This window comes from Cetorhinus maximus, chromosome 2, assembly GCF_964194155.1.
Source record: "Cetorhinus maximus chromosome 2, sCetMax3.hap1.1, whole genome shotgun sequence".
Taxonomy (NCBI): domain Eukaryota; kingdom Metazoa; phylum Chordata; class Chondrichthyes; order Lamniformes; family Cetorhinidae; genus Cetorhinus; species Cetorhinus maximus.
Window position 1 is genome coordinate 136,837,582 of NC_135880.1, and position 26,803 is coordinate 136,864,384.

Sequence of the window (26,803 nt, forward strand, 5' to 3'; positions counted from 1 at the left end):
TACATGTCAGATGGCCTCATTATGAATGCTTGGTTGAGCTCCAATCCTTTTTGCATCTTCTTCGATGCCTCTATATTTTTAATAATATGGAAACCAGACTGTTCATTCTACTCTGTGTGGTTTAACCAAGGTCTACACAAGTTAACATAACTTCGCTGCTATTCAGTTATCCCTCTCTAGAGATGAATTACAGAACTATGACTTTTTTATGACCTTATTAACCCATGTCACTACTTTGTGACTTGTGGGTCTCTGACCCCAGATCGCTCTGTTCTCTGCTCAATTTAAATACTTAATTACCAAGGTGTTATGTCCTCATTCTTCTTACAAAATGTAGCACCTCACAGTTATCTATATTGATGTTCATTTACCAATTAACTGCCCATTCTGTTCTTCTAAGTGGTATAAGTCGCAGGTTTAGAAGTTGCCTTCGAAGGAGCCTTGGCAAGTTGCGGCAGTGATCTTGTAGATGGAACATACTGCTACCACTGTCTGCCAGTGGTGGAGGGAGTGAATGTTTAAGGTGGTGGATGGGTGCCGGTCAAGGGGGCTGCTTTGTCCTGAATGGTGTTGAGCATCTTGAGTGTTGTTGGAATTGCACTCATCCAGGCAAATGGAGAGTATTCCATCACACCCCTGACTTGCGTCTTGTAGATGATGGACAGATTTTGGGGAGTCAGGAGGTGAGTTACTTGCTACAAAATTCCCAGCCTCTGGCCTGCTGTTGTAGGCATAGTATTTATATAGCCTTCCATCAACACCAAAAGAATAAAGAAAGATTATGAATATTGCTGAAAAGAGACATGGTGCAAAGCTTTTCACCAGGACGAAAGCAAGAATGCCAAAATTCAAATGCTCTCTCAAACTATACTACAGGACCAAAGGGTGCTGATTGGTTTGCAAGTCGACTCTGATTGGCTGGGACATTGTCATGAAGAAAGCAATGACAGACTATAGGCTCCCTGAGCTCCTGGGTAATCAGAAACGGCGCAAGGCTTGAAGATATTCCTTTTGTCTGCAGGGAACGGGCTGCTGCATGTGAATGTATGTTGTTTCTAGTGACATAAAGATTTGGAGATTTTTGAAGCAGAATGTTATTAGGATGCAGAATGTCCTATCAGAAACAGTGGGGAAATCAGAATCCATAATAGTTTTTAAGAGGGAAGTTGATAAATATTGGTAAAAATGAAAATTAAAAGGGTATGGGAAAGGACAGGGAAATGAGACTAAATGATTAACAGATTCACAAAATGCAATCAGCTGAATCTCTTGTAAGAACATAAGAAGCAGAACTTGGTACAGGCCTTACAACTTCTCGAGCTCTACCATTTAAAAAGTTCAAGGTTGATCCCCAAAAGTGGCAAGTGCTGTAAAATTCTAAGATTGTGATAATTCGGTCCTGCAAAGATCCTAATGCTGAGACTTTCTTTAAGAAATGACAACCACTTGACCTGGTTACAGCTCTGGTGGTATGGTAGTAGACAGATGGACAAAATAATTAGGTGATTGTAGCTTGCGTCAGATTTTTTAAGGTTGTCAGACTTGGGTATCTCCTTAATTCACAACAAGTCATCTCACCTACTGAGTATCAAGCAATCGAAGCACACTGTGCACTGAAAATTAGCACTCCAGAAGAAATGTGCAAACTGGCACAAACTGGCAAGTAAGTTTAGTAGACAATCTGTTGGGATAATGTTGTCAGCCACAATAATTGCTGTAATTCTGATGCCTTTAACAAAAATTTCCTATTTGGAAGAGTACATTTTATAAAAGAAAATCATGATCTATACTCATCTTACAGTTCATTATGCCTGACCGCTCTTAATATCATCTTTTGTTACGTAATATTACATGCTTTAAGCAAATCAAGGTTGGAAACTCTGGAGTAGCAGAGGGTAGAAAAGGTTTGAAGCATGATATTTAAGAAGTGATCTAATGCTGTTGCGTTTATTTTTAGCTATTCCTCCTTTGTCCTGGAATCATTGAAATCCTTACCTCAGGATGAGGAAAGTCGTGATTATAAGTGTCACTGCCTGTTTTATGTACACACTCTGATCAGATTGCACAATTTAAAAAACCACAAATTGAAGCACAAAGGTAAAATTCATCTTTCCTTCCTTTGTATTTTTGTCAGTGATGCTAAAGATTGAAGTGTACATTAAGTCAGTTCAAAGAATTACACTTTGGAGAATTGAGAGCTTTAACATCAGTTGTGCAAAGGACAACATTCTCATTGCTTGTCTAGCATAAAAATACTAATTAGGGCCTAGGTTTAAATGTCATGAGTCATGATCAAGGTCAGGAATCAGAATTTGGTCAGATTTAGAACTCTTGGATTCTACCAGTTTCAGATGATTCAATTGAACTTTACACATCTTCAAATTAATAATTTATGTGAACTTTATATTTTTTTGTAGATATCAGATCCAGTTTACCTTCCAATAGATTTTACTTTTATCCCGGCAAAGTTAAAATCCACTCCCGATTGTTGATAATAGGCAAAGACGTTTTTGTTTTGTATCCACCATTTTGTGATGACAGTATGATTTCTGTTGTGATCAGTTTACGTTATCTGTATTACCACACTGTACAAAATGTTTACAAACAATTGGAAAATTACAGTTAGAAGTGCATGAACAGCTGTGCTACAGAGTGACTAAATAACAATTTTCCAGATGAATAATTACTAAATGAATCAATGTGTAAGTAATGATTTGGCAATTTGCTCATTTTCATGAGCTTAGATTGTGTGCTGATTTATCAACCTTCCTGGTGTCTGCAATGTTACAGAACTGGTCACTTAATTGTGGTGGTAATAGAATGGTTTTATTGTGTCAGCTTTGCTCATATGATCATAAGAAATAGGAGCAGGAGTAGGCTATGCGGCCCATCGAGTCTGCTCCGCCATTCAATAAAATCATGGCTGATCTGATAGTGGCCACTTTGCTGCCTGTTCTCCATGACCCTTGACTCCCTTGTAGATCAAAAATCTGTCTAACTCAGCCTTGAATATATTCAATGATCCAGCCTCCTCTGCTCTTTGTGGAAGAGAATTTCAAAGACTAACAATCCTCTGAGGGAAGAAATTATTCCTCATCCCTATCATAAACAGGAGACCTCTTATTTTTAAACTGAATCCCCTAGTTCTAGATTCCCACAGGAGGGGAACCATTCTGTCAGCATCTACGCTGTCAAGCCCCCTCAGAATCTTAAATGTTTCAATAAGATCACCCCGCATTCAAACTCCAATGAATATAGTCCCAACCTGCTCAACTTTTCCTCATAAGACAATCCCTTCATCCCAGGAATCAGCCTAGTGAACCTTCTTTGAACTGCTTCCCAATACATCCAATATGCAAGTATATCTCTTATTAACTAAGGAGGCCAAAACTGTACACAGTATTCTAGGTGTGCTCTCATCAATGCCTTGTACAGATGTGGCAACATTTCCCTTTTATACTCTCTCTTGCAAAAAGGCTAACATTCCATTTGCCTTCCTATTTACTTGCTCTATACCTGCATGCTAACTTTTGGTGATTCATGTACAAGGACACACAGATTCCTCTGTTCTGCAGCATTCTGTAGTCCCTCCCCATTTAAATAATATTCTGCTTTTCTATTCTTCCTGCCCAAATGGACAACCTCACATTTTCTCTCATTATACTCCATCTGCCAAATTTTTGCCCACTCACTTAACCTATCTATATCCCTTTGCAAACTCTTTATGTCCTCCTCACAACTTGCTTTCCTTACTATCTTTGTATTGTCAGCAAACTTGGCTACAATACAATTGGTCCCTTCATGTAAGTCATTAATGTAGGTAATAAAAATTGAGTCCCCAGCACTGATCCCTTTGTGCCCCAGTAGTTACAATTTGCCAACCTGAAAATTGACCCATTTATCCTGAAAAATGGTGGAACTCTGAGTCAGAGTTTATGGGTTCAAGTCCCGCTTCAGGACTTGAACATGTAATCTAGGTTGACTCTTCAAAGCTTTACTGCAGAAATTCTACACTGTTAGAGATGCCATCTTTTGATGAAACATTAAATTGAGACTCCATTTGTCCATTCAGGTGGGCATTCTGTCCAGGGGAGTTCTATCTGGCCAACATTTGTCCCTCAACCAATATCAAACAGATTATGCTGTCATTTGCTGTTTGTGAGATCATCCTGTGCACAAAATTGGCTGTTGTTTGTTTACAGAGCAAATGTGACTGCACTTCTAAAGTAGTTCATTGGCTGTGAAGCACTCTGGGATGAACTTAAAAAACGAAAAGTGTTAAGTAATAGAAGCTTTAACTTTTATAGCTCGAGGTCAGCCTTCCAATAACATGTCTCTTTTGCACTTTGTGGGAGTGCACGATGAAATGGAACTGCTTTCAGAATGTGGATTCAGATGAAGTAGGGAGATTTGGAAGTCAGCAGAGTGGTGGTGGAAGTGACTTGGAATCAATGAGTTTAGGCTGAGTTGTTGCTATTGTGAGTTTTGCTAATTAGTTAAATCCCAGGTCTCAAATATTGCCTCTAGTTTTATTACCATGCAGGGCAGTCACTGAAGTACTGATGTCCTTGGTTTAAATCTAGTATCTGATCCCCAGAGCATATAATAAATGAATGCAAACTGACGTGGTCATAGTGACTGACTTTGTACTCTACAGCATGGTACCAAGAAGTTGTATTTGAACCTTGGGATTTTCCTAATTGGAGACAAATTTTCAATAATTAAGAAAATGTCATCTCATTAATTTCCATAGTTAAGACAAAAATTGAGCAACTTGCCCCTAGGAAATGTGCTCCAAAAATCAATATGTCTTTATAATTTTAATTGATTTTTGAGCAGTTTTGAATTGCCTGCTGGGAGAGATGATAAGGGTATTTAGCATCAGTTTAAGATCCTTCATCTAGCTGACCCAAATTTCATCCAGTTAGTTTGGGCTTGAGTTCAAACCCATGTTGTTGGATGAAAGGTCACTGTCACTGTCCTCTGCACTGGTTGCTGCTTTCACAGCCTTTTTATTACTTTAAAATATATGCTGATTTTATTGGCAAGAAAGCATACTTGGGTTTGTGTGAATATTGTTGTAGTTTTCATAAATGTCTGGAGATTTCACCTAAACATGCCCGTGGGATTGAGTAAAATTCTTCAGATTTTTGTGACTGACTCTAGATGCAGTCATCTGATCCCTTGTCCAAAATTCAGCAAGGAGAGTTCCACACTCACATTATTCTGATGTATTATTCCCATATGCCATTCCCAATCACCCTTACTTAGAAGCTGATTCAGATTCAGGCAGTAGATTTCTCAGTGAGCTTGTCAGGATTCAACGATGTAACAAGATTACACTGTGGAGCATCCGTGAGTCTGACAGCATTGTGGATAGCATGTTTAGAGAGGCGGTCACACCGCAGATGAAGGAACTTGAGGAAGGAAGGGAATGGGTGACCACCAGGCAGTCCAAGAGAAACAGGCAGGTAGTTCAGGAGTCCCCTGGGGTCCCGCTCACAAATCGGTATTCCATTTTGGAGGCTGATGTGGACACTGGTTCCTTCTGGCACAAGTAGCCTGTCTGTACAGGAGGGGAGGAAGAGCAGTAATAATAGGGGTTTCTATAGTCAGGGGAACAGGAAGGTGCTACTGTGGCCGTCAACGTGACTCCAGGATGGTGTGTTGCCTCCCTGGTGCCAGGGTCTGGGATGTCACTGAACAGCTGCAGGGTATCCTGAAGGGAGAAGGTGATAAGGCAGAGGTCATGGTACATGTTGGTACCAATGACATAGGTAGAAAGAGGGATGAGGTCTTGCATCAAGAATTCAGGGAGTTAGGCAGTAGACTAAAAAGCAAGACCTCTCGGGTTGTAATCTCTGGATTACTCCCAGTGCCAGGTGCTAGCGAGCTCAGAAATAGGAGAATAGCGCAGATGAATATGTGGCTTAAGAGCTGGTGCAGGAGGGAAGGTTTTAGATTCCTGGATCACTGGGACCGTTTCTGGGGAAGGTGGGACCTGTACAAGCGGGACGGTCTACATCTGAACCAGAGCGGGACTAACATCCTTACGGGCGGGTTTGCTAGTGCTGTTGGCAGGGGGAGGAGACACAGAATGTTAGCAGAATAGAGACACAACATAATACAGTAAAACAATCAAGTCAGAGGGAGTACAGTTTCAAGGGAGTAAGGTGAGGCTGGATGGCCTCTAATGCCAGGAGTATTACAGATAAAATGGATGAGTTAAGGGTGAGGATTGACACATGGAATTGCGATATAGTAGCCATCACTGAGACGTGGTTGAGGGAGGGGCAGGATTGGCAGCTCAACATTCCGGGATATAGAATCTTCAGGCAAGAAAGGGGAAGGGGTAAAAGAGGAGGAGGCATTGCATTATTAGTTAAGGAGTCAGTTACTGAAGTAAGGAGAGATGATATCTTGGAGGGGGCATCGAATGAAGCTTTGTGGGTAGAGCTTAGGAATTAAAAAGGGGCAGCCACATTGTTAGGTGTTTATTATAGACCCCCAGATAGTCAGCGGGAAATTGAGGAGCAAATATGTGCACAATTTGCGGAGGTGTGTAAAAACAATAACGATAGTGTAATTAGGTGATTTCAACTTTCCCAACATTAATTGGGATAGACATGGTGTTAAGGGCTTGGATGGAGTGGATTTCTTCAAATGTGCACAGGAGAACTTTTCAGGTCAATATGTATAGGGTCCAACAAGAGACTCGGCAGTGCTGGACCTAATTCTGGGGAATGAAGCCGGACCGGTGGCTGAGGTGGTGGTGGGGGAGCATTTTAGTGATAGCGACCACAACATGGTACAATTTAAGCTTGTTATGGACAAAGAAATAAACAAGTTGCAAAAAAAGGTTTTGGATTGGGGGAGAGTGGATTTTAGTAAAATAAGGCAGGATCTAGCCAAGGTAGACTGGGAACAGGTACATGTGGGGAAATCTACAGAGGAACAGTGGGGGGCATTCAAAAAGGAAATGGGGCGGGTACAGGCTCAACATGTTCCGTCTAGGGTGATAGGAAGGAGTAACAAGCCCAGAGAACCATGGATGACCAGGGACATTCAGGATACGATGAGAAGGAAAAGAGAGGCTTTTAGCAGGTACAAGGGGAGCAAATCAGCGGAGGCATTAGTGGAGTACAGAAAGTGCAGGGTGGAGCTTAAGAAAGCAATTAGGAGAGCAAAGAGGGGATATGAGAAAGCTCTGGCTGGTAAAAGTAAGGAAAATCCCAAGATATTCTATAAGTATATCAATGGGAAGAGGATAACCAGGGAAAGAGTAGGGCCCATTAGGGACCAAGGGGGCAATCTGTGGGTGAGCCAGAGGACATCGGTAGAGTGTTGAACGAATACTTCACATCCGTCTTCACCCAAGAGAATGAGGATGAAGGTATGGAACTCGGGGAGAGAGACTGCGAGGTTCTTGAGCAAATTGATATAGGGAGTGACAAGGTATTGGAGGTGTTGGCAGGCTTAAAAGTGGACAAATCTCCAGGTCCAGATGATTTGTGTCCCAGACTGCTGAGGGAGGCAAGGGTGGAGATCGCAGGGGCTCTGACCCAAATTTTTAATTCCTCTCTGGCCACGGGGGAGGTGCCAGAGGACTGGAGAACAGCTAATGTGGTTCCGCTATTTAAGAAGGGTTGTAGAGAGAAGCCAGGGAATTACAGGCCAGTGAGTCTCACGTCAGTGGTAGGGAAACTATTGGAGAAAACCCTGAAGGAGAGAATCTATCTCCACTTGGAGAGGCAAGGTTTGATCAGGGATAGTCAGCATGGCTTTGTCGGGGGGAGGTTGTGCGTAACAAATTTAATTGAATTTTTTGAGGAGGTGACCAGATGTGTAGATGAGGGTAGTGTAGTTGATGTAGTTTATATGGATTTTAGCAAAGCCTTTGACAAGGTCCAACTTATAAAGAAGGCAAATGCACATGGGATACAGGGTAATTTGATAAGGTGGATTCAAAATTGGCTTAGTTGTAGGAGACAGAGGGTGATGACAGAAGGCTGCTTTAGTGACTGGAAGCTGGTGTCTAGTGGCGTACCACAGGGATCTGTGCTAGGTCCCCTATTATTTGTCATTTATATAAACGACATAGATGACTATGTGGGGCATAGGATTAGTAAGTTTGCGGATGACACAAGGATTGGCCGGGTGGTTAACAGTGAGGTTGAGTGTCTTGGGCTACAGGAAGATATAGACGGGATGGTCAAATGGGCAGATAAGTGGCAGATGGAATTTAACCCTGAGAAGTGTGAGGTGATACACTTTGGAAGGAGTAATTTGACAAGGAAGTATTCAATGAACGGCATGACACTAGGAAGTTCTGAGGAACAAAGAGACCTTGGCGTGTGTGTTCATAGATCTCTGAAGGCAGCGGGGCATGTTAGAGGGGTGGTGAAAAAGGCATATGGGACACTTGCCTTTATCAATCGAGGCATAGATTACAAAAGTAGGGAGGTCATGTTGGAGTTGTATAGTACCTTGGTGAGGTCGCAGCTGGAGTACTGTGTGCAGTTCTGGTCGCCACATTATAGGAAGGATGTGATTGCACTGGAGGGGGTGCTGGAGGGGGTGCAGAGGAGATTCACCAGGATGTTGCCTGGGATGAAACATTTAAGTTATGAAGAGAGGTTGTATAGACTTGGGTTGTTTTCGTTGGAGCAGAGAAGACTGAGGGGCGACCTGATCAAGGTGTACAAGATTATGAGGGGCAAGGACAGGGTGGATAGGGAGCAGCTGTTCCCCTTAGTTGAAGGGTCAGTCACGAAGGGACACAAGTTCAAGGTGAGGGGCAGGAGGTTTAGGGGGGATGTGAGGAAAAACATTTTTACTGAGAGGGTTGTGATGGTCTGGAATGCACTGCCTGGGCAGGTGTTGGGGGCGGGTTGCCTCACATCCTTTAAAAAGTATCTGGATGAGCACTTGGCACCTCATAACATTCAAGGCTATGGGCCAAGCGCTGGTAAATGGGATTATGTAGGTAGGTCAGGTGTTTCTCAGGTGTCGGTGCAGACTTGATAGGCCGAAGGGCCTCTTCTGCACTGTGAGATTCTGTGATTCTTCATAAATGCCAGCATTTTCTGTTTACTGCTGATCTGGTATTTGAGACTTAATCAGCATTTGAAGTGTAAGGAAAATTTTGTTCACGGTTTATGACAGATTAAAAGATATTTAGCAGTTTTCAAAAGCCTTCCGATTACTCAAAATTGAAGTAGCAGCTGCTGTGCACAGCCCATGAAGCTAATGTGAAACACTTGTAGCCAACCAACGTTTCTAAGCTCTCCTGGAGCTACAGGAGTTATACTTCAGAACAGAATTCTTTTTTTCAATTCTGAATTTAATTCAGTTTGCCACTTTTGTGCCAGATTAATAATTTCATAAGAGGTCTCCCTTCTGAAGGAACTCATTAAGTTAACAAAATATCAAAGTGAACATAGTCTGGCGTGTTACTGCCAAAGGGAGAAGTACTTCTATAACAGTTTGAAGGTTTAATTTGAGTACCTGGGAAGCACAGTCCACATGAAGCATTAGGATGATGAATAGAAAGAAAACAATGTCGTAGAAATAGAATTCAATATTTCATCCCTTAAGTGAATCAGGAAAGATTTCATCAGTGATTATTGCTCAAGAGCAAATGATCCAAGTCTTAGTCATTCTGCATTTTCTTTTTAGAAACATTCTCTCCATCCCTACTCCTCTGAAGGCTTGACTGCCTACTTGAGGTATGGTTCCTATCTCCCTTCAGTACTTTGGCCAAGTGGTCGTGGTTCTAGTGTGAGGTTTAACATTGATTATCGGCAGTTATTCAACAACACGAGATCCATGGCTAAACTAGGCGCTTCCCTTACCCAATTTCCGGTAGCCATCAAGGGGAGATACCTGTACTGGATTCTGAGACCAGTTGCACTGCCTCTTATTTTGTCCTCATTGAACAAAGAGTAAGAATGCAAACTTGGTGATCAAACGTGGTCTGTGCGGCACAGGCAGTCATTGATCCAACAGGGCAGCAACTTATTTGCAGGTTTAATTTCAGATGCTTTGCACAGTTCTGCCTTTTACTGCAGCAGCTGTCTGGTAACTGGAAAATCAAATAATTGTTCAGAGTTTGAAGCTATTGTGTATCTGCTTATCACTTACTCCGCTGACATACACGCATGTGTGCTGCAATCATCTTTTCTTCTTTTCAGCCTTTTGAAGAAATTTCTTTTTTGGGATAAGCCTTCCTTTGAAATATAATATATATAAAATAAAATCCCAGTCTGACTCAAATAGTTTGCGCTTTGACATACTTTTGAAGGTTTTTTTGTTCTGCACATTTCAGTTGAAATTTAATGGAGGAAATGATTTCAGTAACTGTTAATTATTTTGTCCCGCATTTTCTTGATAAACTTTCAATGATTGAAAAACTGAAGGATATTCATTGCCTGTTGTCACAGGAGAGTTACTGTTGGCATACATAAGCTCAAATTTGAATCAAGTCTTTCTATTAACTTTTCAGGTTATGTATTTTTTTTAAAGCAGTAAGCAGTACCATGAAATATTTTACAATTATAATCTTGTATCAAGTTCAGATGATAGTTATAAATTACTTAAGCTTTGTTCCCATCGTCTGAAAATCCTTGGTCAGGCTCCTGCCTTGTTGGTCACTACCCACATATCAGTTGACTTCTGACTTAACTCAAAGGATAATTGTAATGTTTTTAAAAGTGAAACTGATGAAGGGTAAGTAGTTTGTGCTAAACATCTATTTGTTTATATAGATTTAAAAAATCAGTATGCTAAGATAATTTTCCACATGTTTTTGTAATATTTTTGATCTTTTCCAAAAATGAAGATCCAATGCTGTGTTGCTACAATATGAGTAGTCCATTTCTGACTAAACTTCAGATTCATGTACAATATTAAAACATTGTCTTGCTTCAGGTTCCCTTGGGAGTGATGTTGCGGATGTTGTAAAAAACAGTTTGATGAAAAATTTCACAGTCCTGACTTACGACAGTGGACGGTAAAGATGCTTTAAATAGTTAAGCTTCTGAAGAAGGTGAATTGCATAGATTATGATTAATTGTTCAAATAGAAAGCCCTGAACATCGGCCGTGCCATTAACATTTCCTACAACATAATAAAAGAAAAAAGCTTTCAGCATCTCTTGAAAGCACATTATTACACTTGGAATATTGTTCCAAGATCTTTTATTCTGCTGTTCCTTCAATGCCCAGGAGTGCTGAGGAATCACAGAGTGCTATAAATGAGGGGGGAATTGATCAGTGTTTTGTTCCTGATAAAGTAAAACAGAATGGAAGGCTTTCTGACACTATTGTCCAGAACTTGTCTCATTCTTGTCTAGGTGGAAAACAGCCGGCTGATCTTAATTTCGCTGAAACAGTTAATATTCTGTTGTTAAAAGAAATCTATGAATCTATTAGCATGTGGTTAAGATGTAATTCGGATTTATCCTTTAATCCATTATTAATTCATTTTTAGAATACTTTTTTCTCATGTCTTTACCAATATTGGTAAAGGACAACTCCTTTGTGGTTAATTTTCTATTAATCTACAATATGTTATGCCTGTGTGTTTGTTCTGAATTTGGGTCATTTTAACTTAATTGGAGATTGGTGGTGCAGTTGCACTTGTGTTTGAGAGTTTGAAGTTCTTCTGCAAAGATTGGGGGACCCAACAGTAAACCCACTTACATTTGCCACCAGTCATAGTTCCCACTGGGAGGAAGGGAATGAAACCATCTAGTGAAATGATGCTTGCTGTCTCATTTGTGTTTCAGTGGCCAGAAGCCACTGGGTATTAATTTTGTATAGTAATTTGATTTGATGGCCTCCGTAAATTTGAATCCTAACTCACTGTAACTGTACTCAGCATTAAGGAGTATTTGTAACTTTCAGCAGCTTAGATTACATTCTGTACACAGCCCTAATTTATTACAATTTCATTTAATTTTGGGGTAAGTGGAGGTGAATGGTGGACAGATTATTACAAGCATTCATACTGCTTGTAATAAACCTCTGCTTCAAAGAGTTTACAGCCTAACGTAAGTGGCAGGGAAAGTTTCAGAGACCATAAACCAGACCAAAATTAATCGACGCTTGGAAAAACCAAAGCTTAAATGGATATTTGTGGACTGAGCGAAGGTGTTCCGCAAAGTGGTCACCCAGTCTGCATTTAGCCTCCTCACTGTAGAAGAGACTGTATTGGGAGCAGCGAACACAGTAGACCAAATTGAAGGAGGTGCGAGTGAAGTGCTGCTGCACCTGAAAGGAGTGTTTAGGCCCTTGGACAGTGAGGAGGGAGGAGGTAAAGGGGCAGGTGTTACACCTTCTACAATTGCATGAGAAGGTGCTGTGGGAAGGGGATGAGGAGTTAGGGGTGATGGAGGAGTGGACCAGGGTGTCACGGAGGGAACAGTCCCTACAGAATGCTGACAGGGTGGTGAGGGGAAGATGTGTTTGGTGGTGGTGTCATGCTGTAGTTGGCAAAAATGGCGGAGGATGATTCTTTGAATGACAAGGCCCTCAACCGTGTCTGATCCATCTCCCGCTCTGCCCTCACCCCTTCCCCTCCTTTTCAGAACCTAGATAGGGTGCCCCTTGTCCTCACTTTTCACCCCACCAGCGTCTGCATTCAAAGGATTTCAATTTCAATTTGATCTACTGTATTCGCTGCTCCCAATGTGGACTCCTGTACATCAGGGGGACTAAACGCAAACTAGGTGACTGCTTTGCGGAACACCTTCACTCAGTCAACAAGCATGACCCAGACCTTCCTGTCGTTTGCCATTTCAACACACCATCCTGCTCTCATGCCCACATGTCCTTCATTGGCCTGCTGCAATGTTCCAGTGAAGCTCAACGCAAACTGGAGGAACAGCACCTCATCTTCTGATTAGGTACTTTACAGCCTTCCAGACTTAACAACTTCAGACCATGAACTCTCTCCTACATCTTTACCCTTTTTTAATCCATTTTTTAAATTTTAATTTTTATATATTCATTCATTTTTTAAAATCCTTTTTCCCCATCTCCCCTGCCCTCCACAGGGCCGTCTGTCACTTGTTTCTAGGTTGTGCTTTCACAGAGCGCTGACCCTTGTTCTGCTATTAACACATTCTTCTATTTTACCTTTATGCCACTTCAGCACCTTCTTTAGCCTTTGCCACTACCATTAACACTCCCTTTGTCTTGTGTCCATGACATCTTTGTCAATCTCTCCTTAGCTCCCTTCTATCTTGCTCCACCCCCTCTTAAACAGTATAAAATCCATCACATTTCTACTTCTCTTTAGCTCTGAAGAAGAGTCATATGGACTGGAAATGTTAACTCTGTTTCTCTCTCCACAGATGCTGCCAGAACTACTGAGTTTTCCCAGCATTTTCTGTTTTTATTTCAAATTTCCAGCATCTGCAGTGTTTTGCTTTCATGTATAGTGATGTAATTTGAAAGGAGAAATGAAGAGAGGCAATTTATATTAAGTGGTGCAATTTTAAAAGAGGTGCAGGAATAAAGAGGCGTGGTGGGTTCACATACGCAGACCTTTGAAGGTGGTAAGACAAGTTGATAAGGCTATTCTTAAAAAAAATGGAGGCATAGAGTATAAAAGCAAGGAATTTATGGTAAATCTTTACAAATGATTGGTTACTCCTCAGCTAATTCTGGGCACCACACTTTTAGAAAGGATGTCATGGCCTTGGAGGAGCTGCAGAGGGGGAGATTTACTAAAATGGTACCAGGGATGGGGACTTGAGTTATGTGGAGAAAATAGAGAGTTACACTCCTTAGTGGAAAGGACGTGAAAGGGAAATTTAATAGATGTGGAGAAACTGATTCTACTGCAGGAGGCTTGGAAACCAGAAGACACAGATTTAATAAATGGAGAGAATTTTTTGATGCAGCAAGTTGTTACAGTCTAAAATACGCCTCCTGAAAGGATGTTGGAAGTAAATTCAATAATAATTTCCATAAGGGAATTGTGTAAATTTACTTGAAAAGGAGAAATTTGCATGGCTTTGGGAAAGACCAAAGGAGTGGGACTAAGTGGATAGCTCCTTCAAAGACCCAGCTTAGGCACAATGGGCCAAATGGCTTCCTTGCTCTGATGCTATGACATGTTTTGATACTTAAAAGCTTAAAGAGCCTACTGAAGCCTTCTTTCAATCAGGCTTTTGGTCACCCACCTCATTAGCACCTTCAACCTTTCCCTGTCTGTCTCCATTGTGAAGTGCCTTGGTGTCCTTTATGCTAAAGGCACAATATAATTGCAGGTTGTATTTGGATCGAGTCAAAAGATGAAAGACCCTTTTACTTAGTTTCTCGGATGAGGGAGAACCAGTTCTTTGTCAAGACTCTTTTTCTCAATGTGAAGAGTTGACCATTGCACATGAAAGTCTGAATGCTCTGTTTCTATGCATATTACTAACTAATGCCAGCTATTTGTGGGTTATATGTTCTCATTTTAAGTCTGTTTTGTGCTCCATAGTTTAGGTTCTTTCCTAAGCTCCCATTTTCTGCTTGTGACAATTTGTGTCATGCTAACTGTCTCTCTGGTAACCATCCCTGTGATAATAATGATTGGTGAGCTGCATCTCTGGTAACCATCCCTGTGATGATAAAGATTGGTGAGCTGCATGCAGTAGTAATGAGTGCATTATTTTTGTTCCTGATGAAGTCTTCTACTGGCTGCATCTCCATTTTCTTAGAAGCTAGGACCCATATGAGTTCCCATAGAAACACCTTTTATTTAAGGAATTGAGTGGTGTCAAATAAAAAGTTGTTCAGTGTGAAAACAAGTTCAGTCAGGCAGAGGAGAGTTTTGGTGGATGGGGACTGGTTGGGCCTCCATTCTCAACGAAAGCAGAGCACCCACAGGATGGACATTTGGAGGGATTGAACGTCCATGGTGAGAAGGAGGCAGGTTAGGAAAATGGTAAAGTGGTGGTGGGTGTAAGAAGAATCATGGATGTCAGTGAGAAGAGACTAGACAAAGGGAGAAAATAACTTTAAGACAGGAAGAAATCTGTTCCATGGGCAAGATCAGGCTGAAACGAGGGACTACCAAGGCAGTGCTATTTGTGGATCTTGAAGAGGTGAAAGTGAGCTGTGTTTGGGTTGCGGGGGACTATGAGGTTGGAGGGCAATTGAGATGAGGTTAGTTTTAACATCACTGTTCTTCAGTTAGCCAGGTAGAAATGCAAATTTGAAAATAAATTGTACTGTTATGCTCACTGGAGCTTTGGTATTTCTTTCAAAGAAGCTGCAAATTGATTGCGATTTTACAAGTAGATTACATACCCATATTCATGTTTCCCAATGCTATCTTTGCTGCATTATATTTTGCTCTCTCTCTTATCGTTACAATTTTTAGGAATGTTTGCTGCCACCGCTCTTGGTAGATTGAAAACAGAACTGTTGTGCTGTCATGGGTGCTATGCTGCTCTTAGGAGAGCAGCATAACTGATCAATTCATTTCATTTCATTTATTCCACTGTTTGGAAAAACACAACCAGCAGAGGAGAGCTGATTGAGAATGTGTAATATCGGTATTGAGTAACCTTTCTAGTGACATCTATCCAAGGTTTCCAAAATTGTTATTTTTAGATCTACATACTTCAGCATCAGATTAATTCAAGAAAGGAAACTACTATTTGGCCTGTGTTGAATATTTGCCAATTGCTTATTACTAATACAGTAACATTTGTTTCAATGGTGAAATTCCATTACAGTAATTCACTATATCTAGGTACTATATATGTAGCATGTTAGATCGACTGGAGCTCAGATCAACATTTGCAGTTAATCTGCCACTCAAATCTTTGCAAGAAACAAATGAGAGAAAAGAGTAGTGAAAATTCTAATGAGCCACCAAAAACAATGTCTTGATGCAATGGGAAAAGAAAGTGTTAAATTGAAAATTGATCAAAAAGATAAACATAAAAAGACTGCACAAATGAATAATAACATGCAGAGATTCTGAGTGGATTAAGCACTTTGGGATGAGAAGTACAATTTTCCTTTAACATGTGATGTACAATTCATTGTTTCTGGATTAAATCTAGACTATTATATATTGCTTTTGACTGAGTAATTTATTAGTATGTTTTATTTAGTCATGTGATACTGAATTCAGTCTCAAGAACTGTTAATGTATCTGTGTCTCTGGTTTTGCTGCATAATTTTATTTGGTGGAACAGATTTTTGTAAACATTAAAAACTGTCAGAATATTGTTTTTGAACTTTTGCAAGAGTATGACTGTTCTTGGAGCTCTTGGATTTAACATTTAAATCCAAGAGCATTCAGTAAGAATATATTTATCCTTCCTGTCTCTAAAATTAATTGTACACGACTCGCTTGATAAATTTACAATTTTTATGATTGGCACAGGAATTAATGATCAATGTCATATTTGACTGGTAGTAGCTTTATGGCTATTAATGGAAAAATGGGGTTTTGCAGTGATAGCTGCTGTGTGAAATCCTGCATTCAAACCTTGTATATAATCAATTCCTACTGTCTTTGTTTTCAGTATAAAAAACGTAATGCCAGCCTCCATGAAAGCTAAGATAGTGGCATACATTATTGCACTGGCTTTACACATCAACAGTTTTCAAACTGACCTCACGTATCTACAACGGGATTTAAAAATCAGTGAAAATAGGTAAGTATTCTTTAAGTATTTAAGTTCCTTTAAGTATTTTGTTAGTTGCTCAGTTATTTTGTCCCCTCAGATTATTAGTCAATTGGCGTATACTGGTTATTTGGTAACCAGCTCTTTGATTTGTGCAAGAGCAACCTGGGATTACTTGTCCCCAGATTTCCGTCTTCAGTGATGCCTTCCACCTAATGGTTAGGCCAAGGTTGGAAGCTTACCATCTGAGGAATTGCAAGTGTGCTCTTTGTTAACACAGAGGCTTTGACACACCAATATGCTACATCACTGGTGTACGATATCTATTTGATTCTATCCTGCATTGCTCTGGAAAAGCTGAATTCGATCTTTGGAGTGTTTTAAATTAATAAGGCCCACAGTTGCTATGTTTTGTGTATCATTATGCCTAATCTTATGTATCATTGTTGGGTGTTGCATGTGGGCCCCATTCAAGATGGAAAATTTGTATTTTGCCTAATTTTGCTTCAAAATTGATTCAGCGCAACATATCAATTTAACAGCAAGTAGTGGAGCCTGAAAGAAACTATTTAATAGCAAGCAGTACAGATTGGGAAGAACAGTGTATATTGCAAGGAAGGATTGGAAAGAGAAGTATGTTAATAGCAAGGAATACAGATTAGAAAGAATGGTGCGTTTAGTAGCAAGCAGTAGGTGTCAGCTATGGTTCTGTGGTACTATTCTTCCCATTGAGTCATAAATGCTGTGGGTTCAAGTTTGCACTAGGCTGACAATCCAGTGTCGTACTTTAGGAGTACTGCATTGTCAGAGGTGCCATCTTTCAGATGAGATGTTAAACTGAGGTTCTGTCTGGCCTCTCAGATGGATGTAAAAGATCCCACAGCAATATATAAAAGAAGAGCTGGTACTTCACCCAGGTGACCTGACCAATATTAATCCCTCAACCAAATCACAAAAACAGATTACCTGGTCACTACATTGCTGTTTGTGGAATCTTGTGTGCAAATTGGCTACCCTCTTTCCTGCATTACAACAGTAACCACACAAGTGCTTTGGGAAATCCTGGGATCACAAAAGGCACTATATAAATGCAAATTATTTCTTTAGATTGGAAACAGCAACCCAAATAATAGCAAGCAGTGCAGACTAAATAGTACAACCCAATTAATGGTCATTTTTTAAAAGGCACAAATTGTGACTATAGCAACGTGGCTCTCTCAACACAAGTAGGATTGTACATGTGCTCCCCATTGCAAGTTTAGATGCCACATGGAGAAAAACTATAAAAATGCTCAGATCCTGCACCCAGAAGTAGGCTGTACTCAGTGTTGTAAAAATGTATGCAAAGGTTTGAGATGTGAAGCACTTTAGGACATCGTAAGATATGTGAATATCAATGCTGATTTGTTCTAGTTCTATTTAAGATCTCAGCTATAGTACATTAAGCAGGAGTGCAACATGTTTGTGCCTTTATTTAGAAAGGAGCCCAAGTGAAGTGTTTTTCAGGTGTTATATGCCATTTTCAGATTGTTGTAATCTATTTTAAGTTTTTTATGTAGCTAAATATTAATAATTTTGTATAACATAAGATAAAGTTTAAATATGGTTATAATTTTTTAAAAATCCGTTACACAGATCCCTATATTTTCGAATAGCTCCCAGTAGCATTCAGTAGTGGATTAGTAGTACATTTAATATGGTTTTGACATCTGCATGCTGAATATAGATAACTTATATAAAATAAATTAAATGGTATCAATAAAAGCCTATTCATTGTGAAACCATCTTCCAGAACTCCTTCATTTAGCTCACTGGATTTGGACATGCATTTATTTTTTTGATTCCTTGCTGCTTTTGGAAAAAAGAACAATTGGGACTGCTTTGAAACGTAGGGCAGAATTTTGCCCTTGTCGGGCAGGCTCAGTGGGGGCGGTCGGGAAGCCGACTGCTGCCCATGATTGGGGCCGGACTGCGATTTCATGCTGGCGGGCCAATTAAGGCCCACCCAGCGTGAAACACGAGCAGCAGTGCTCAGCGCTGCCTGTGTGGGTGGGGGAGGAGGGCGAGCAGGGAACTTCACGCATGGGTGCGAGTGAGCGCTTGAAAACAGAGCTGCCTCAGGGAGATGAAGAGTTTTAAAAATTAGAAATAAAGATTTTAAAAATGTTATAAAAACATATCCCTACTCGTGACAGAGTCACATGAGTAGGGACATGGCATAAATGAAATTTAAAATTTTTTATTTGATGTTGAAAACCTCATCCCACTTGTGGGTGAGGTTTCCAAAAAAATGCAAGGGCCGCTTGACCTTTTTGCCTGCTTCCCCACTAAATCCTACGTTATCCACAGGAGTCGACGATCTCCTGCTCTGGATTCAAATGAGGCCTCAAGCCTTGCCAACCCAGCTGTTGAAGCCTAGGCAGCTCAGTCATTATATATTTTTATATGCCTTTTGTCTTTGAACTCTGTGGGCCTGGAGGTTTGAAAAGGGCTATTCTGAGCCCTGTTTTCTCATTGGTGAATAAATTCTAAATCAGAACACCAAGGCATGGGAATACAAATTAAATTTTGTATGTAGCCCCTGAAGCTTTATACTATGTTTCTTCTTGTGTCCCATGAAGGCAAAATCTTGAACAGTTCTGCTCCACATTACAGTAGGAATAAGAGTATGCCAATCAGCCCCTTGAGTCTGTCTCTTTTTCCCCCGCCCCAACCCCCTCCACCACCCTTTAGTTGATATGTATCTCAACTCCATTTACTTGTTTTTCCTCCATCTCCTTTGATAGCCTTACCCAACAAAAATCTATCTACCTATGGGGGGGGGGGGGGGGGGGGGGGGATATTGAACCCTTAACCATGGTAAGCCAAATATTCCCTTATCCAACAATTCAGATGCACAAACTTTGCTGATTATATAAATAATTAATTAGTGCATCAGCAAAAATTCCCCTCAAATGTGCTATTAACTGTTTTTGTACACATCTTTTTCTCACTCTTGGTCAATGTAGAGATTGGTTTTAAAAACTCTTCATTTCTCAACTTTTGTTTTGCTGTACTTTATAGAATTTTGGACATTGCAAGAGCGATGGGTTTAAATATTGCAAAGAAAAAGGTGGATATTCCTGGCAGTACTGCAGAGGATCATAAAATAGCAACACTCTCATTACCATTGGCTGTGCGAAGTAAACTTCAAGGTCGCAAAAGGAAGAAAATGATGTAAAACGTTGTAAACAGAGACACATAGCCAAAAGTCAAATCAGCTTTTGAGTCCACAAAGGCATATGCATGAAGAATCTCCAACAAGAAGCACATTATCTGGTATGAAGAGTTGGCAAATACTTCAAATATGTTTTAAATAGGAGGACCCAGTTACCATGACAGTGTGATTGAAATGTAATAGATATTTTGAACTATGAGTTAATAATTGACTGTTAAGATATGTCTCTTGTTTTCTTAATTAAACTTCAAAATAGTCAGTAACTTGATTGGAATTGAATATTTGTCCAGTTTATCAGGCAATGCAAAGGTGGATCAGAATTTGTATAACTGGTCACTTTGCACACCTCCACAGGACATCACTTTGTATCATTTAGTTATAATTTCAGACCAGATTCTTGTGGCTGTACTGAAACACAGTTGCTCAGTGAAGTTTGGTAATACATTGCCATTGAATAAGGTAAGGTTTGATATTCTGGAGTTTTACTCAATTACTTTTGAGGCTTGAGGGGGAAATTTTCAATGCTTTTCCTTGGCATTCAAAAATGTTGGCCAGTTGTAAGGTTGATGTAGCTGACAGCCCATTCATCTGCAGAAAAAAATTACCTTCCTATACAACATTCTAATATTTCTTAAATGATTCCACAGCTTCTTTATCCATCCCGTTTCAGTGCTCCTGAGTTGAAGAATTAGTTTAAACCAATCCTTAGTTTGCCTATCAACAGTTTGACTCTCTGCCTCCTTGTCCTACTGTCATAATTTAAGGTAGAAAATGTTCCAAAATGGTGTTAGCCAGGGCTAAGGGGTAGTCATGCTCACCTCTGTTGAAGGTTCACTCGAGAGACTTAAGCACATAATCCAGGTTGATATTTCAGTGCAGTACTGCGGAGGTGCTGCACTCTTGGAAGGTTCCATCTTTCACATGAAACATTAAAACGAGGCCCTATCTGCTCTCTAAGGTGGACATAAAAATACCATGGCACTTAATTCAAATAAAGGGGCATAATCAGCTGTTTTTCTTGCATTTTCTAGCAGCAGTTACTGAATAGTTTGATCATCAGCTGCTTGTCACATGCAGAACTTGTGTTTTGGAGAAATTATTAATTTAAACTACAAATGTGGCATATCTTATGCTGTGTTTTATGCCTTATGTTTTTGAGACTCTTTGATGCCTTTGATAAATATTGTCAAGATGAAAAAATCCTTAATCAACTGAAGTGCTTTGGGATGTCCTCAGGATGCAAAAGTGCTGTATAAATGCATCCCAAGAAAAAAATAACCTTTTTATTTATGTGCAACTGAATTGCATGTATAAAAGAACTGACAGTTTGGTTAATATAGTCTCTTAAAATCAAGACATCCCAAAGCACTTCGGGGTGACTTGACCAACAGTCAGTCGTTACATGGGTAAATATATCAGCTGATATGCATATAATGAATGAATAAAAAATCTTTTTATATGAAGTTAATTCAATAGTTGTAACGTTTAGTTTAATGTATCCAATCGATAGCAAACGGCACTCTTTAATTTTGATATCACAGGAACAGAAATTTTACAGCGGGTAGCATCTTGCCAATTGCCTCTCACCAACAGTTCAAAAAGTGGTTTGGTAAAGCAGGCTGCAGGTTTTTTACAATTTTGAAATGTTGGGAAATTCAGTACAATATACTTTCACTTTAAGATACTATGGTGAGGATCAAGAGTTCCTTGGGAGGCATTCTAAACCAGCTTAATCAAAAAGTTTCCTTATACAGATAAGCGAAAGTTATAAATTAAACAAATCTTCTATTAACATGGTGAACAGAGATCAGTGTTATTGGGATGTAGATGGAATCAGGAAGGAGCAGGCATGATGGACCAATTTTCTATCCTACCAGACTTTTTGCTGGGTGTATGCCAACGTCAATTTGGATCATAGAATCCTGCAGCACAGAAGGCTATTCGGCCAATTGTGCTTGTGCGGCTCTATGAGCTATTCAATTAGAGCCGCACTCCTTTCTCCATAGTGCTGCATTTTTCTCTTTTTTTTGTTAATGCATTTCAGACCTCGAATTTGTGTCCTATGGTCACTGAACTTCCTGTGAGTAGAAACAGTTTCTCCATATTTACTCTATCAAACCCCTTCATCTTAAAGCAGAGGTGTTCAAATTTTTGAACGTAAATCCATATTGCAGCAGCTTTTTCCTCTTGCAGTACTACTTTATCTCAGCAGATGGTGCTCAGGTTGAGAATGAGGTTCAGACTGAAACTTTGGGGTTGAAAGGTTGAAAGCATTGTTGTACTTACTGCCTCTGTGTTCAGTAATCGGGATATTGAATACCACAAGGCTTGTGTGTATTGTGGTGAGGTTTTTGGGGGGGAGAATCGTAAGCTTTACTTGTCTTTACTAGGCTCCCAAAATAATTGTATTCCCCTTTACTGCACTACTCCATACTTTGTGGGTTGGCTTGAAATTAGCAGGCACCCAAATACCTTTAAATACATTTACTTTATGTATGTGCATTTTTAAAAATTGTTTGAGACTGGAAGTTCCTTTCCTAGATTGCTGCAATATATTTATGTAGGCATAACCATTCTACTCTAGAGAGAATGGGCAGAGGGGTGAGCAACATCAGAGGCATGAAGAAAAGCATTTGGGCCATTGGGTGTATTGAGCACAAGGGAACACATTAGACAGATTATAGGTAATCTGGCAGAACGGATTGCCTCCCTGTTGATTTCAGTGCATTGAAGATCAATATTCTCTACCAGATAATCTGGAGTTCTGATACTGGGTAACTAGTGTTCCATTCCTTGATGCTGTTACTCTCACTTTGATTAGTGCAATCTGTAATAAATTCAGTACATGCAGCACTGTTTTTTATTGAAAACTCATGTGCCTATTAATCCTAGGTTGTGGAGTGCTAATTTTTTTTCCAATGTTAAAAGGTGTCACACATGTTGACTGCTATTTTATCATCCTGAGATCAGGTCACTTGGTTACTACAAATTACTTGATGTTTTCTAAGTATTTTTCTCAGTAACTGAAATTTCAAAAGAGCAAAATAGGAGTGTGAACAAAATTTTTAACAATACATATTTTACAACATGATTAAATTAATTCAGTGAATTATTTTTTATACTTCAATGCTTTTATTAAAATCTTTACTTGAAGACCTTACTCTTTCTATAAAGACTTGGACTTGATTTTTTTGCCACAGCTGAATTTGGATTATGTAGTCTGAGCATGTACATTTTATCAAAATCCCTTGGATGCATCAGTACAATTCAGTAGATTTTCATCAAATCATTTTGAGAAACATTTCAAAATCATTACGTTCTCTATTTAAATGTAAAGGGGCAGTAGGAAACAAATGATAAAACTGATCTGTTGTAGTTTTTATTTTGGAATACCAAACTTAGAGTGCATTAAGCTGAAGGGGAGGGAGAGAGTTGATGTTAATTTGGTTTTCAAAACTGAATAGCGGTTGAATTTTGAAGTCTACTAATTATTTAAAACCCTAAAACACAGATCCTAAATTGCTAAAACATCTGCTGCTGTGAGGATACAAAGATAGACAAAGGTTATTTCTGGAGGGAAATGGAGGTGGAGAATAACTTTACTGATAAGATTGTAATTAGTTTTCCATCCAGATTTTTGTCCTTTGCACCTGCAGGACCAGACTGAGCACTAATTGAAGGTCCCTCTTCACTGTGTAATGTAAGTGACTATTTATCTGGTGTGTTACTGAGTTAATCTTCCTCCAGTGGCATCACAGCCAAACTCGATGCATCCTTGCCCCAGATAATAGCATTTTTTTTAAATGGGGGTGAGAAGCAGCTGGACACCAGTTGACGTTTTATCACATGTAGACCACGCCTAGTTGCTGTTATCCCCACACCATCTTCTGGTATTGTAGTTTGCAGGATAAATATTGGCTAGGATACTAGGATAACTATGTCAAAATGTGCCAGAGATTCTTAGTTACAGATTGTGGGTTTTCACAATCATTTTTAATTTCTTAGTCATGAAGTGCAGAATATGAAGTGCAGAATATGAACTGTCACAGCTGAAGTGGTGCAAGCTACAGAATCACTAAAGGCTCAGTACACATGATTCAACTATTCATATTTACTTGTTTTTGCATCTACTTGCTTCAGTCATAGCACTCCTCTTAATTGGTTCAAGTTCCACACCAAAGACCTGAAAACATAATCAAGGCTGACACTTCACTGAAGTTTTCCCAATATCCTGGCCAACACCTGTATCACTAAAAAAAATGTAATTTGTGGCCCAATTTCAGTGCAAAATTGGTTGCTCTCTTTGCTTACATAACCACAATGTCTACAAAAGGTAATTCGCTGGCTAAAAATTTTTAATGCTGAGGAAGAGATATGTTAGAAAAATGAGAGTTCCTTTTTTTGTATTGAAATATAATATGGTTAGAGATCCCATGGCCTAAATTGAATTTACATTTACAAATTGACTCAGAGGCATCATGTGAGGTGGGACTAGAAAAAAATATTTTTCGTTATAAGCCAATAGGGAAATGAACAGCAGTGGTATCTTGATAACCTATCAATCTGCAAGAAGGCTTGGGAGAATTATTTAATTTAATAACAAACCTAGAAATTGAAAAACTCACTCCATATATAACCAATTTTAACCATTGTATCTGAAGAAAAACCAAATAGAATATTGTTTAAAATAGATACACAATTCAGCCTCTGTTGGGACTCAAATGGCCAGTGGTGGCTTGGTTTCCTTTTGAAGTGCCCCTGTTGTTTGAATGTTGCCTCCTTACTCTTAGGTTTCTAAATTTACAATAGTTGTTTTTATTTTCCTAGCTCATCCTTTTTATGTTAACACATTCGTACAATCAACTGAGGGCTATATAGAGAAAAGGTTGTCACTGCTTGTGTGAGGTAGCTGTTCACATTCTGACTCAAGTATCCCCCTTTGGAGTCATCCAAGCAGGAGAGTGATGAGACATGATCACAATGCAGACAGAACTCAAAGCAAACACTTCCCCAATTTCCCCCACCACCTGTAACTTCAGTAGAAGAGCTACAGTAACTCTTCCTGTTCTTCAATGATAAAGCCCACACCATGATGCGAAATGTTCTTTTACTCTTGAAGATAAAGCTTTAGGAGGAACTCATTACTGGTCCACAAAGAAAATGAAATGCACTGTAGCTTCTCAAATAAGTGAAATTCCATTCATAACCATCACTCTTTGAAGTGCTAGGAGAAATCTTACTTCTGTGTAGATGTCAGCTCAGAAAACATTCAGGTTCAGATTTGCATGGATACAAAAAATAAAAGTTGTCCCTTGTTACATTGCAGCCTGGAGTCAAAATACATGGATAAGATTGGCAGCTGTTAATAATGCAGACTGTAGTACGAAACTAGGAACTTTAATAAGCAGGTCTACGCTTCTATTAGAGGGTTGCACCATGTTATTAAACTCCAAAAGGAGGTTGCCAACAACTGTGGCATTCGTTTGATTATATTATGTTCAAGATAACCTGTAAGGAAGTGAATTAACAAAAGGCATGCCCCAAGTTTCTTTTCCATTACTGAAAACACATTTGATACAGGAATTGAGACATTAAATCGTTTTAGTGGCACATTCTGTACCAATGCTGATTTTAATTCATTAAAGTATGGAACAGAAAATGCTGCCATTATCATGGCAGCCCCCTTCGACCCTTGCAGCTATTCGAGTTGTCATGGATGCAACTCTTTGACGAGTCTGAACCATGGAGGTGGCTCGATTTGATCCATCGACAAGTGGCCTTGCTGGAGGATTGTCCAGTTTCCAGGCTATGCCAGATCTGCAAGAGCTAACAGAGAAATGTTCCATCAGGGACATAAAATGAGAAATATTGTTTACAGGTTTCACTTGTCATGGAACATAAGCAGCTAATTATGTAGGTCACTTTTACATTAATTTTTCATCAGACTATTGTAATGAAGGAGAGTTATTGAAGCAATCAAATTTGATAAACCATCCAAGAAACAAGATGAAAGATGGTCCCATACTTGAGGGGAATCATTTCAAGACCACATCAAGAACCTTACAATGTTGTGCCAGACAGGGAGTGGAGCAATTAGTAATACCAATGGAAAATGGTTAAATATAGGTCATGGCAAGCGTTCCAAAATAATTGCAGGACTGCATATACACCATCCAAATCATATTAGCACCAAAGCACCCAGTATTAGTATGCAAACTGCACATAGTCAGTTTGATGTCACAACAGTGGACACCAACACTGAGCATGTTTAATGTCCTCTATCAGTAGATAACATTAGTTGTGGAAGCTCAAAATCCTCCCATCATATGGAATACCATCCTACTGAGTGGTATTATGATGATCATTGCCACAGCCTGTCACACTACTAATCAGCCTGCAAATCCTTCCACTAAGGAAAGATGTGAAGATATGAAAATAGCAAATAAATTTTTTGTTACAAGGAGGGCTGCGTCAATACAGACTCAGATGTGTCTTATTGATTTCCCACTTTAAAAAAAGACTAACTACAGTACTAATAACAAGTAAATACCATTTTGAATCCTTTAAAACCTCAATGGAAACCATGGACATAATCTAAACAAAGCATCTCCTCATCCACACAAAATTAGCTTAAAATGGTCTTCAAATTCCATCTGGATGACATTTCCCAGAACTTAGAAGAATTGTGTACAACACATTTATGTCTTCATTCAAATTTGCTTTTTCATTTTAACCAAAGGAGCCTTGTCAATGGGTTAGGGAGATAAATCATTAGCTTTAGAAATAGCTTGCCCATCGGAATCAGGTGGTGCTGGTGCTACATGGATATCAAAAGTAAACTGGAGTAAATAAATTGTGATTCAGAGATTTTCTTTCTACTCAGAATGAAATTGTTCTCTTCGTATTCCCTTTTTTTTAAGGTTTTTTCTATCTTGTAGCACAGCAGC

General features: G+C 39.5%; 2 protein-coding genes across 6 annotated transcripts in view; one reads left to right on the plus strand and one right to left on the minus strand.

The window, feature by feature from the left end:
- Window positions 1–25,160, plus strand: part of polr1e (RNA polymerase I subunit E) — a 46,973-nt gene extending 21,813 nt beyond the window's left edge. For 3 of the 4 annotated variants that reach the window (XM_078569910.1, XM_078569915.1, XM_078569922.1), the window contains 5 exons: window positions 1,570–1,663; window positions 1,958–2,097; window positions 10,930–11,011; window positions 16,538–16,669; window positions 19,703–25,160. In XM_078569910.1, the coding sequence (XP_078426036.1) occupies window positions 1,570–1,663; window positions 1,958–2,097; window positions 10,930–11,011; window positions 16,538–16,669; window positions 19,703–19,859 (605 nt within the window). In that variant the 3' untranslated portion in view covers window positions 19,860–25,160. The remainder of the gene's footprint in view (window positions 1–1,569; window positions 1,664–1,957; window positions 2,098–10,929; window positions 11,012–16,537; window positions 16,670–19,702) is intronic. The other variant, XR_013580442.1, reaches the window with a different exon arrangement.
- Window positions 21,321–26,803, minus strand: part of fbxo10 (F-box protein 10) — a 51,412-nt gene continuing 45,929 nt past the window's right edge. For both annotated transcript variants that reach the window (XR_013580431.1, XM_078569847.1), the window contains one exon: window positions 21,321–25,682. Coding sequence is in view for 1 of the 2 variants with exons in the window: in XM_078569847.1 (XP_078425973.1) it covers window positions 25,496–25,682 (187 nt within the window). In the remaining variant the exon portion in view is untranslated. The remainder of the gene's footprint in view (window positions 25,683–26,803) is intronic.